The 13527-nt window shown below is 47.2% G+C and overlaps 1 protein-coding gene across 4 annotated transcripts; it reads right to left on the bottom strand.

Annotated features, from left to right (window-relative positions):
* Positions 1–69: 69 nt before the first annotated feature.
* Positions 70–13496, bottom strand: CCDC40 (coiled-coil domain 40 molecular ruler complex subunit). 4 transcript variants are annotated; one of them, XM_086623951.1, is made up of 20 exons: positions 13398–13496; positions 12889–12897; positions 12574–12696; positions 11579–11752; positions 11245–11430; positions 10633–10716; positions 10326–10545; positions 9374–9531; positions 8435–8557; positions 7624–7745; positions 6678–6921; positions 6400–6582; positions 4888–5133; positions 3905–4118; positions 3194–3363; positions 2980–3071; positions 2268–2388; positions 1407–1595; positions 1017–1175; positions 70–398 (listed from the first exon to the last, which is right to left on the bottom strand). In XM_086623951.1, exons 1-20 carry the CDS (start codon positions 13494–13496, stop codon positions 153–155), a joined length of 3162 nt encoding a protein of 1053 aa, XP_086480077.1. In that variant the 3' UTR covers positions 70–152. The 4 variants fall into 4 exon arrangements, with proteins under 4 accessions (XP_086480077.1, XP_086480079.1, XP_086480078.1 ...); XM_086623953.1 differs by lacking the exon at positions 12889–12897 and having other exon boundaries at positions 11245–11331; positions 11636–11752; positions 12574–12692; positions 13385–13496; XM_086623952.1 differs by lacking the exons at positions 12574–12696; positions 12889–12897 and having other exon boundaries at positions 11245–11419; positions 11574–11752.
* Positions 13497–13527: the final 31 nt, after the last annotated feature.

Genomic DNA, 13527 nt, shown 5'->3' with positions numbered 1-13527 from the left:
AGCACAAAGCGGGGGGAGACCAAAAATCGCGGCGATGCTGCGTCTTTAATAAACACGACACCGCGCGCACGGTTATTTGTATGGATTTTCCTTTACAGAGCCTGCAGCCTCCAGGAGAACAGCAGCAGAGGGTCACACGTGCTCTGTGTCCCTCAGGCTTCCTGCGAGCTGAGCCTGGATTCCAAGCACTGGCTGAGCCACTGGAGAGCCCTGCGGTGCTGAGGGTGCTCCTGCTGGATCTGGTGGACGATGGTGTTAATGGTACGGAGCCGGTCCTGCAGTTTGTGCTGCTTGTCTCTCCAGGCTTGTTCCGTGCGGCACAGGGGAGCGTACTTCCCTTCCTTCAGTGCCTGCAGATGCTTCTGGCGAGTCTGGTAGGCCACGATCTCCAACAGGTTCTGAGAAAAGCAACAGAAATGGCTTTGACAGCAGAATGCACACAGAACAGTAGTAAGAAAATGATGAAATTCGTGTCACAGATACCGTAACCATCGTATCTTAAAATGGAAGGGCTTCTTAGGGAGGATACTGCTGTGAAGTCCTCATTGTAACAGCCAAACAACATCCCCATTCTGAGTGTTGTAGACGTACAGTCACATCACAGAATTCCATAAACAGGAGAAACACCTGTGCATACAACGCATGCCCTTGCCAGGACAGAGCTTCACCAACTTGAAAACTTCACAGGAGGTCATTCAAGACCTTGAGCTGGCCGTAACGTGCTCACGAGTAGCCAGCTGGCTCTCACAAAGGAGAGTTTTCAAGATACAAACAGTGTCCTGCCTGATGTTTCCACCAGGTCAATGCTGCCTCGCCAAGAGTACAACTGCAGCATCAACGCAGGACCACTATGAGCCTTCAAAAACGTGCTCAGGTAAGTTAAAGTGTTGCTCAAAGTACATGCCAAGCACGCCCAGTTCAGGATGGTGGTGAGACACAAAGACAGGGGGCTGGCAATGGAAGGAAGCAGCAGGTTCTGCTTGGCTCGCCCGCCGCGAGGCAGCGGGTGCGCTCACCCATCGTTTCTTGTTCCGAAGACACTCTGCGTCGGAATCGAGGCCATCAGACTCAGCCTGCAGTCTGCACAATTCCTGCTGCTTTTCCAAGAAGGTGGCACTAAGGGACTCTTGGGTGCTCTCCAGCTCCAGGATGGTTTTGTTGCAGTCTTGAGTGTTCTAGTGAACGGAAGAGAAGGAAATAGCAGATTCTGGTTCTTCAGTTCAGCTGCACTCCCAGCCATCCGCCCAGGACTCTTTTTTCCACATAGGAGCTTCCAAAGCCCGTCCCCTGTGCCATGCTGTGCCTGCGCAGGTGCAGGGTCTGTGTACTGACACCTTGTCAAGGCAATTAATTACAAGGCTAACACAGGCTGCGTGAACGCTCGCAGCCCTGCTTTAGCTGCTCACCTTCTGGGTTTCGCTGATCTTCTTCCTCAGCTCCTCTTTCTTGCGGTGGAAGTCGCTCCTGGTGACACGTTTCGTGTCTGTTTTGTTCTGACCCTCTCCGCGAATGGCTATCGCCTCTCTACGAGAAACAGATGCCTCCATGTCACGAATCATCTTCTCCTGCTGCTTCATCAGCTGGCCATGGCGGACCTGCCGTTCGTCAAGATATAAAACAGGCTGAAAATAACGAATATTTACAAATGGAGTCTAACTGAAGCCTTCTGTGTGGCACATCCCATCAACATAAACCAGAAACACGTGACACACGAGCCTTGGGCAAGCCGAATTCGCTCTAAATCCAAACCTAGTTTGCCCTGTGTGGATCTGGAGGGCAGAGGGCTGGATTATCAACTCATCTAATCTTCAAAACGTTTCACTGGAACTCATTAGCAATAGCAAAAGCAGAAGAGCAGAAGTATCCTGAGAATAAGAGGGAAGAGTTGCTTTGCCAGAAGATAGAAGACTTTCCTAACCAGTGATTAAGATGATGCAATATTTAGTAATCAACATCTCATTGCTCACAAATCTGGGTCACAGAATAAGGTGGCAGACATACTGCGTTTTAAATCGATTTCTCAGGTGTATCTAGACGCCGCTGCAGCCCGTCACACAGCGCGCACGAGGAGGGAACGCAGCACATCCGTGCTGGCTGTGTTTAATTCAGTCTTGCTGCAGGGCGGTAAGATTCCCAGTACTGCTATGGCCTTCAAGACGCTGCTTCTCCAGCCTGTTTCTCATCTCCTGCCTTATGTTTCAGCAACTCCAAAGCTGAACACGTCGTGTGCAACTTCCCCTCCTCAGTCCTCTTTCCCAGGGGCTTACTTGCATCCTATGGATCTCCGTTCTCATGGCTTGGATTTCGCCTCGTCCTGTCTCAGAATCCACCGCCGCACGCATCTCTCTTGTCAGCTGGATCTTCTTCTCCCACAGCATGATTTGATGCCTTCAATGACAGAAAGGGAAAGCGGCGCCTTAGCAAACAGCAGGGAGGATGCTCTCTCTGCATCGCGTCTGTGGCAGCACACCCCAAGATCGATTCTGAGGACAGAGCCGAATGGTTCAGCAGAAACTAAGGACTTGCATACGGGACACGTGGAAGGGCAGCAACAGAGCAGCATGAAATCAGACAGGAAGCTCCACAATTTAAAAAATGGCATGATGACTGTGAAAACGAGCAAGCCAGGTTGCCAGGGGAATGATGGACCCCAATTAATCACCCAGGGCAGCACACTCGCTCTGAGTTACTGGCAGGGGAGACAGCACGCTGAGTCTTCCCATACAGATCTTGGCAACATCCAGCAAAGGAAGCTGGAATCATTAAAGCCAACATCCTCTCAGCTCTTGCTGGTTCCAGAGACAGCTAAAGCACCTTCCAATTTCTGCACTTTAAAAATTCATTAAACTTCTCCTCCAAGGACAGAAGCGCATTTGCTGGTGCTGGTTCAGTTTGATGACTGGAGAAGAAAGGTAACATGGACACATACACAAAAGTTCAAAGACAGTGGCACAAAGCAAGAATCTCTCTGGTACCTACTCTGCTTCCACCAGGCTGTTCAGGAGTCTGTCCTTCTCCTCAGTCAATTGACTGTGCTTCTCCTGCATCTCAACTGATTCTTTTTCTGCTGCCTAGATTTGGGAAGCATAAACCAACACAACACTGTCAGACTGAGAAAGGTTTACAGGATCACTGTTTGCCTCGATCTGCATGGGAGGCTGAGACCTGAAAACGAGTTGCCAAGCCTCTGTACCTTGAGAGAGCGTACAAACTCGTTCTCTGTGATAATGTTGCCATATCGCAGCTCCTCGAAGCTGTTGTTGTTCTTGTTGATCAACACGTTCAACTTTATCAAGTCATTTGACATGTTCCTCATGTGACGTTCGATGTCTTTCTGCTCTTTTGCTTCCTGCTGAATTTCATCTGCAGGTGAACAGGAGAAAGTCGTAAAACTCCCAGGCCCACTGGGCTGAATACAGGCAAGGTGTGACAAACTGCTATTAGACCACACGACAAGTGTGACTGCACGCAGTCACTTGTGTCCCACAGGCCCAGCCAAAACATCTTTCTGCAAACCCAAAAATCAAATAAGGTTTTGAACAAGACTGCTGCGGAAAAGAGCTGGTTTTGGCCAAGGAAAGTGTTGTCCTCGGTGGGGATGTTCCCCTACCAACTACTTGCAAACTATTCAAGAAGTGTAACACATGACATGACCACTTGGGGTTCGACTGTGTCAGTTGGGACAGCAGGATTGATGGTTACAGGAAGGAACCACACGCAAACCAGCAGAAGGTGCCTGGCTCTGCGCCCTCCAGCAGAGCACTGGGGCCGTTCCCATTATTGCTCGCACATACACAGGAGCGTTCTTTGGTGAAGGTCTAGCATTACCCGTCTGTGAGCCTTTGAGCTCTTTTTTCTCCATCCCTGGATGCACATTTTAAGGAAGAGTTAGGGAATGACTTACTTTCGGTGCGCACTTTCTTCTGCTGCATTATTGTGATCTGTTTCTTTAACGTATCCAGGGAGGCTATTTGTTCCTCCCGTTCGTGTGTTAACTTCACCAGCTCTTTCTGCAGATTGAGCCAGTATTTCTGTAGTGTCAGCACCTCAGAATTATATTCTTCTATCTGCTTGGTCAGCTTGTTGATCTCCATTTCCAGTGGTCCCAATTCTTGCCCCTGTAAGAGGGCAAAGTTTGAGATTAATCAGGCAGAAGCTGCTGGAGCACTTTTTTTTTATAGCATCATCGCAGAAGGCCAGTCCAGCTGCTGAGACACCTACTAAATACTTCAACTATAATATTACTTTGTCAGTTAGTTACTTTCTGCCTCTATTTCCCATGAGTTGGATGGGACTAACCATTCCTGTCCTCACAGGAATAAATGCAACGGAAGCCCGAGCAGTTCTCAGGCTCGGTGGCGAGAGGGCCTCCTGAGCTCTTACAGCAGGTACATCTAGACATTCAAAAGTTTGCGAAGTGCAAACAGTACTCATCTTTGCATTGGTGCCCATAAAGGTCTTACAGCTCACGGTGCTACAGACAGATCTGGGTATCATCTGAATGGGGCCAACCACGAAGCGACTTAAGCCCCTCTGCCTGTTCATTCTCCCCTCGTCAGTCTTTGCAGATTTTATAATGAGATCCTATTTACGCCCAGAGTATCGGTGTCATTCGACGTTTTCATCAGGTGCAGACAACTCCCTGCAGAAATCTGTGCTAGGCACACCCTCATTTCACAATTCCCTAACGCCAGCGCCTCTTCACATGCACTAAGAACTGTCTGACAAATATAAACACGTACATTAACTAGTGCAGCTTTCAAATCACAATACTGATGCCTGAAAGTTTTAACTATCCAGCACTTATGCAGCTACATTTATCAAGGGCATCTGTGGTCACCACAAAGAATAAAATCAAGTTTGGGATTGAAACGTAAAGGTACGTACCCCCTGCTGAGAAAGAATCATCTCCAGCCTCCTGTTGTACTGGCTGACGACCCCTTGCTTGTTCTCAATCAGGGCACTGCACTTTGCAATCTCACTTTCACTGCGGCTGATCAGATCACAGACGTTTTTTATTTCCTTGTCCAGCTCACAAAGTGTTTTTTGGAGAATTGTCAGCCTGCAGTTGGTGTGAGTTGCATTCAGAACAACCTGGGCCATATCATTCTCAGCCTTGGAAAAATGCAGCTCCTAGGACAGAAAACAAATTACTGTCACCAACAGCAACTCATTGATTTGTAACACCCACTTATCAAAGCAGAAGATCAGGGGACTTAGATTCTACTCCCAGGTCTGTGCTACAAGCCATGAGCAAGCTGCTTACCCTCTCTGTACCTTTGTTTCTCCATTTATTGACAGGAGAGAACAATATTTACTTCTGCCATAAGGCTGTTGTAAAACATTAAGGAGCCTAAACATCCCCAAACCCTTTAAGAGAACACACTCATCACTTCTGCCGCTATCTTCCCTGCCCGGATGTCTCCAGTTACCTGGCTAAGAGCAGCAGGACATGACTGTATTGTACCTTCTCCACCCTGCCTGACGAAGGCATCGCTCAGCTAACACCACCCATACTCCCAGAACGCGTGGCTGTGCCTTTTGTTTGAGGGCAGCACGAACACAGCCACTGCCTGCTACTTCTGCACAGCTGGGACCACCCTGCCAGAGGCTGCAATTTGGTCTTCTCCAAGTCTGGAGCCTCTGCACCACGTTCGACCATGCAACACAGATCCTACTAGGAGTTAATGCAGAGTATCTGCTTGTTTGTGTACCTGTCAGAAAGGGGGTGCAGGGGCCTTTCTCTCAATGAAAGCCAACCCTGGCAGTCTTCCAGTTGCTCAAGATGTGCACCTGATTTAAAAAACCCAGGGGCAGGCCGAAGCGATCCATGGAAACAGAGAGGTGAGAGCGCATCGTGTTAGTGCAGCCCACACAACTCGGTGTGATAGATACTGCACTGAATCTTCTCGTTTTCCTGTCTGTACCAGTTATACTCTCCCAAAGAGAGCAACTTCTCATGCCACGAAGAACTGTGGGTCTGGTCTGACTGTTGCTTGGACTGCAATCCTTACTTAGAGACAGAGCGTGCCCGTACCACATTCCTGATGCAGTCTGGAGACATAAGTTATTTTAATGGGGAGTATGGAAGTACCACATATCCACTGTCTTCCTGCAATAGGTAAGAACTTGAACCACTTCATAGCAAACTCTCCCAGGATTCACCATTCTGCCCCATTTTTTGAGTAAAGAAAGAACAGTATGTCATGGGTCAGGCCTTTTTGGCCACACTCTCACACACAGCAGAATCCTGCAACAAGGTCACCGGCAGGACTGAATCGAAGCTGCAAACCCAGCAAAGCTTCAATGGCAGACCCGAAACCAGGCAAAGCACACTTGGGAAACACTGCTGCAGGCTGTTTCCTTCCCCTGCCCTCCCAAACGGAAAAGATACCATACCAGATCCGTTTTTCTCCTATGAAGTTTTGCAGCCAGTTGTGAGAAGTGCTTTGTGGCTTTGCTGGACATCATCTGGTCCTGAAGCTTTGCTATGATTTCATTCTCCATCCGCTCTTTGGCATCAGTTCCTTTCTCTATATCCTTACTGATGGACAGCAACTCATTCAGACGAGCAGCTTGATCCTAAAAAGCAGGGAAGACAGAAACAGGATCACCACAACTGTCTGGGGAAGGGGATTCAACATCCACATCCAATTGAAAAGGAGTCTTCTTCTCACCGTCTTGGTCCTGCTGAGGGTCTGCTCTGTCTCATGGAGAATGCGAGTATAGGTGCCAGATTCAACCTTCAAAGCCTCTTGCCTTGAAAGGCACTGGGCAATCAGTTTCTTTGTCGTGTTGGCATCGTTCTGTGAACGGCTCAGGATGGCGACAAGCAGCTCATTCTTCTCCTCCTCCTTCCTGATCGACTTTCTACAGCCATGGATGTTTGTTTCTAGGGACTTGAGGTCATGTCTGTACTTGCTGGAGAGGCAAAGAGGATGGAAAACGGTCACAGGGATTGATTCATGTGCTGAATGGTCATCTACAAATTCCTCTTTTCAAACACGCTATTGCAGCAACAACATGTTTACGACGGCCGGTCTGCTGTGACAGTGCAGTCATCAGAAGGTGGACGGACACATTAAGATTTAAAAGGAAATGTATGTAGGAAAATTTATCCATTCTTTCCATCCTGTTCCAACCCCCCCATTCTTACCAGGATGCCACCACATAAAAGCACATTGTTTGTTCTCAGAGAACCTTTAAGACTCCAGACCAAATAAACACTTCCTTTGGCAACAACAGGAAGGTTTCCTGAAGATTTCTAAAGACATCACAAAACCCTAACCGAAAACGATAGATAAATCCTTCTTTGGATTGAGAGATGTTGCAAAGGTGAAATAACTCTTTTAAAGGAATAAAACATGAACAGAAAAATTCCAAACAGCTTTAAAATCCCCACACATTTCAAGGAAGAGTTGTGTTTCGGATAAAGAAAATAGTAACAAAGAATGTGCTGCTTATCTTTTAACCTTCTTATGTGCTTTAGAGCAGCAAATTTGTTCTGTCTGACGTATCCTGCACACACAGTAACAAATTTGACAGAAGACACACTGCCCTTTTTAGAATCCCTCCTGTCCAAATTATTTGAGGCCTCTCCTGGGACCGTTTTCAGACACCTACCTCAGCAACCCCTGTGCAGCAATATAGGCCTCATCTCTCTGCTTCATTCCTGCCAAGCTACTATTCCAGTGGTTCAGCAACCGCTTCTTCTCCATGTTAATAGCCTGTACCTCCATGCAAGCCTAAGAAAGAGAGAATTTGTAGACAGGATGAATCTATACTGGTTTGAGATTCATTCATTTCAGTTTAATGGCTGAAATGAGATCTATTCATTTCAGTTTAATGGCTTTAAATGGAAAGAGGGCAGATTTAGATTAGATCTAAGGAAGAAATTTTTCACTCAGAGGGTGGTGAGGCACTGGACCAGGTTGCCCAGAGAAGCTGTGGCTGCCCCATCCCTGGAAGTGTTCAAGGCCAGGCTGGATGAGGCTTTGGGCAACCTGGTGTAGTGGAGGGTGTCCCTGCCCATGGCAGGGGGGTTGGAACTCGACTTTGAGGTCCCTTCCAACCCAAACCGTTCTATGATTGTATGAGAAACCAAACTCACGTGACAATGCAATGTTTTTTTCTGTTTGTGATATGCTGGCCAGGAACAGCTTCAACTAATACGTGTCTGGTTTATTGTCAGACCAGACCACAGAGCGTAGGTCTCCAAGAAGAAAAATAACGGTGAGAAGATGGGGGAGGAAGTGATTTACAGGCAATTCTTAGGGACAAAGGGGAAGGGGAAAAAAAAAGCTGTCTTATTTCTGCAAACAGAACGAACCATACAACTCTGGCCTAGATTGTACACACCACGTGAGCATGAGCCAAAGGGGTCGGTCCTTCCAGAGGGAAATATTAACCAGAAGTGAAACAAGCACCTTCCTACCTCATTTACTGCTTGCCGAGTTACTTTTGTGTCCTCTGCCTGGGCCACAGACTGAGCTTCAAAGAGAGCGACCTGTTCCTGCAGCTCGTAGGCTTTCCTTGTCAAGCGCTCCACGAGGAGATCCTGGAGAGTCAGAGTCAGACAGTTCAGGATGGGTAATATAACCCCCGTTGGTTAGAAAAGCGATTGAATTGGCAACTGGATTAGATCTGATTCCTGCTCAAACTCTTCCATTCACATAACAATGACCCATGAGCACAGCAGTGACACTTTCGAGAGAACGAGACCTTCTCTGCTGATTTTTTTGTTATTCCATTTGCAGGAGTCAATCGATACTTCAGACCTGAAGCAGCTTTCACTCCTGCCAGCATGGATTAGGTTGTGCCACCTCTCCAGCAGCTGAGAACCTTAATAATTTATGGTTTAAAACCCTTTGTTAAAAACACCTAAACCCGTTTGATCTCAACTGTCTGCACGCAATTCTGCGAGAACCAGCCCGTGTCCTGCTGCAAGCAGAAGGCAGCAGAGGGAGCTCCAGCCCACACACCCGCTCACTTCATCTCCAAAGTCCCCTTTTCATCCAGAAATTCGTCGTGACTCCAGGGATTCTCGAGACTTGAACACAGGATTTTCTTCACTAAATACCTTTCTGTCCACACACTCCCTTTGCTTGAGCGAAGAGTGATTTACTACTATAAGGCTTGTCAAAAACCTTTGAGTGGTACATGCCACTCTCCTGCTGGTGGGGGTTCTTCTCATTTTTGGAAAAGACTAAGTTGTTTTTTTTTTTTAAATTATCTGGGAAAAATATCCTCACACACCTTCTGTGATTCAGTCACTATAGCCTTCCTTCTGACAAGGTAGCTCCTCCTCCAGGACTCACCACTAACTGTCATCTGTTCTTTATTTTTTTTATTTTAAAGCAGTTTTACTTGATACCTGTTTTTTCTTTTCCACCTCAGCCTGGACCTTCTCTGCCTCAGCCTTCCTTGTCGACTGTTTCATTAGTAAAATATTGTGACGCATATCCTGGTCCATATTCTGCACGTGGAAGAGATGCAAGGCCAGGTTTTCAACCTGGGTCTGCATTGCAGAAACTGGGGAGGCAGGAGGAAAAACATTTACAGAGAAGTTTGTTTGTAGGACACGCTTTAAAAGAGATAAAGGGAGAGAAATTCAGAAGCACCCAAAGGCAAACCTACACACGTACCAGCTACATCAGCCCTCCCTGAAACGAGAATTTACATCAGCCTTGGAGCATAGCTCCACAAGCAAAGCTAAGAATCTTGGGAAGTGATTCCTGGATTCCCAGCACACAGAATCCCAGAAAATCAGAAAAGGGGCCTCAGGAGGCTGTGAATCCACTCCTCTGCCCCAAACCAGAACTGCTTCTTTCTTTGTAGGCAATTTATTTTAATGCTGAGCTATCCTTGCCATTGGAATTGTTTTACTGGTTCTCATCCTGCAACACAAAAGGAATGAGTCAAGTCCATTCCTTCGGCTGGAACGGGCTGTCACATGGATGGTGCTCTCATACTCCCGGATGCCCTGAGTGACCTCTGACCTTTGCAGTGCCATCTGACTCCTACAGAGACACAGGCAAATGGAACAAAGCAATGGGAATTCTCCTCCTGCTCAGTCACAGAACAGCCTACCTGCCAGGAACAGTTTATGGTTTAGTCCTAAAGACCTTCTTAGAAGTACAACATAGGAACATGGTCTTAGGAACAACAGAAATTATACGGGAACCAGCAGTATCTGAAACTTTGCAAGGAGTGCATTGTTCCTGGTGAATTACACTGTATTTTTCAATTCAATGTTGACAGATACTCAAATTCGTTCTCCACGTAGTACTAGAATCAGGAAATATTGCAAAGACTGCCTCGGTCACCTTTCTTGCGTTCCTCGTCTGTGTTCTGACACGTTTTCCTGTACGTCAGCCTGAGGCTCTCCAGCTCCTCTTCCAGCTGCTGACGCGCCGTGGCCACCTGAGAACGGCGGTCGTGGCTCTTCTCCAGCTCCACCTGCAGATGTGCCAGCTGCTGCTGCGCTCCGTAAAGAATCACCCCAAGCTCTTCTCGCTGCACTCTGGCCTTCATCGTTGCTGTCCTCTGCAACACAAGAGGAAATCAGCCATCTCACCTCAGCTTGGACAGGGACGGGCTGCTGTGGGAAGGCACAGAGAGCATGCCATATACCAGTTCCTGAAGGTCTAGGTTCACTTTTTCCATCTGCCTAGTGAGGTAATTCTTCAGGGCAGCCTGGAATCTTCTCATCAGAGGCTGTAAAGAATTATAATGTTGATTAAGTTTATCATACTTGCATAAATAAATTTTGAAGAAATCTTACTGCTACTCCCACTATTAAGTAAAACATCCTATTTTCTACCATGGACACTCGCATTCTTATTTTAGCTATGCCCTTTGTAGCAACTGAGAAGAGTTGTACAGTGGGTATTTCATCAGAAATATCAGAAAGTGGCTGCCGAGAACGTCTGTAAGTCAGAAACATATTGGAAGAGCTACACCTGAGAGCTCATCCGCTCACTCCTGCTGCCAGTATTTCTCTCTCAGGAGTACTGAAGAGTATCAGATTTGCCCCACTAACGTCACTCGCTTCCAAACCTGCAACTTTGAGGTTACTATTGAGGCAGCAGACACATTCAGGAGGCAGGACTTTTGCAAAAGCTAGTTTTACACATGTAGCTCTAGCACACAGCTAAGCCCTGCTTACAATTTACCTTGCATGGTTTATATAAATAAAAATAGCAAGTCTGCAAAGAGGAATGACAAGATTTGAGGATTTCTCACATGTTCTGGATCCAAGACAACCAGGTCTTTTTCTTCCATGGTTTCTTCACTTCTTCCACTTATTTCATTGTCCTCAGCCCCACGCTGCTCGCATTCCTCTTCCCATCTCTGGCCATGCTCACTAGCACGCTGACTGAACTGCTCCAGTGTTGACTCTGAATAGAGAGAAATGGGTCTCTGGTGGCACTCAGACCCTACTCCCCAAACAACAAAAAAGCTGAGATTTCGTAGCATTATGGGTGCAGTTGGATTAACAATGATCAGAAAGAGAGAAAACTAGAAGCTGTGCTTGACAGATGGCACCAAGTATTGTACTGTTAACAAGGAACTGAACGGTACCTGACTCTGTGCAGCTGTTCAGCTCCACCGACACTGCAGATGCCTGCGGAGCAGCTCCTGAAGGAAGGGGAGGGTTTCCTCGGGCTCTTATTGGCTGCTCCATGTCACCCAATTCAGGAGAGCACCTGTCTAGCTCCGCTTTGTCCGAGGAGGTCTCAGGAGATTTTTCCTGAAACACAAAATCCAGCACCTGAAACAGCTGGTCAATCTAACTCTATTTGCCCCTACAAATCCGCCTATTTTTGTCACCAGGAGACATGAACAACGCAGACAAAGAATCGAGGAGAGGGCCTTGTTCTCAAGAGCAGCAAAACTAGTGAAGAGTTTAGAGAACTTGTCCTATGAGGAACGGCTGAGAGAGCTGGGACTGTTTAGTCTGGAGAAGAGGAGGCTCAGGGGGCACCTTCTCACTCTCTACAATTACCTGAAAGGAAGTTGTAGGGAGACGGGGGTCGGGCTCTTCTCCCACGTTATGAATGACAGGACAAGAGGGAATGGCCTCAAGTTACGCCAGGGGAAATTTAGGTTGGATATCAGGAAGAATTTCTTTCCAGAGAGGGTTGTGAAGTGTTGGAACAGGCTGCCCAGGGAGGTGGTGGAGTCCCCATCCCTGGAGGTGTTTAAAAAACGTGTGGATTTGGTGTTGAGGAACATGGTTTAGGGACCCTGACAGTGCAGGGGGAACGGTTGGACTCGATGATCGCGAGGGTCTCTTCCAACCAGACGATTCTGTGATTCTAAAGTATATACTGGCAAAGCTGTGTCACTCCAGATGAAAAACAAAAACACCTTTATGCCTATATTAGCACAACAAAGGAACCTCTGCATTTTTGTCAGAGTTTTTGCATACTTTGTGCTTGAGCAATTAGCTTCTCTCTGCTCTAGTTCTGATTGGTTTTGTGTTTTCAGCAATAAAACCGCGACAGGAGAATTTGAAGTTAAAATTACGGGTCATGCACTTTGTTAATATACATTATTATAGTGTCTCACTTCTGCAGAACCAACAAACAGCTCTGTAGCTCCAGAGACTCCTCTTGCTGCTGGAGGAAGTGTCTCTTCTTGGTCCTCCAGAGGAACAGGCTCTTCCCCGCCATCGTCGTTCCCGGTCTCTGCCTACCACACAGCACAGGCAAAAAGCAGAACAGCAGCATGACGTGGGCTCCTGTACCTTGTGTAACGTTAGTGCTGGGGCACTGTAACAGCTGCTTTTTGTCACAGGGCTCAGAAGTTTAACTTAGAAGTTTAATCTCATTCACAAAAACAGTCACTCAGCTAGCATTAAGATAGTAAAGATCCTGACAAAACTTCTACACACTACTCTTAATTTCACACGTGTTTCTAGCTCATACTGATTTAAAAAAAAATGCCCTTAGAGATTTATTAAAGAAAGTCTTCCAGCTTACACTACCTGTAGCCAAATAATTCTCTCCTTTCTTTTTGAAGAGACACTGTTTTATTCCACATCATCATTTGCCAAATTCAAATGTTGGGCAGTACCAATGGAAGAAAACAAAAATGCGTATCATCAACAAACCTCAGAAAAAAGAGCCCCAGTATGAGCACCTATGAAACGTGGATAACGTCCTTTTTGGAGTGTCTGCAGCAGGAATGTGCTATCTGAGAACTGAGCAGGGAACACCTGCTTCGAGATGCTGCTGGCACGCAGGACAGTAACAAAATTTACTTTCTGGTAGTTTTGGGGTTTTTTTACATGCAGGGTAAGACTGCAATAATGGCTGGCTTGGTTTACTTCTTCCTATTAAAAGCGCTTCGTAAGGAACACGCTGCGCTGCGAACGCGCCAAAGGAAATCACCTCCACAGCCAGACGTGACGGCACTCGGACTGCATCCTGCTCGGCACAGCCGAATTCCAGCCCGGATCCCTCTGCGGCGGCACCGGGGGCCGCCTCCATGGCGCCGGGGCTACCCTGCGCCTGCAACCAG

Source organism: Tauraco erythrolophus, chromosome 20, assembly GCF_009769465.1.
Source record: "Tauraco erythrolophus isolate bTauEry1 chromosome 20, bTauEry1.pri, whole genome shotgun sequence".
NCBI lineage: Eukaryota > Metazoa > Chordata > Aves > Musophagiformes > Musophagidae > Tauraco > Tauraco erythrolophus.
This window is presented reverse-complemented; position numbering and strand designations above follow the sequence as displayed.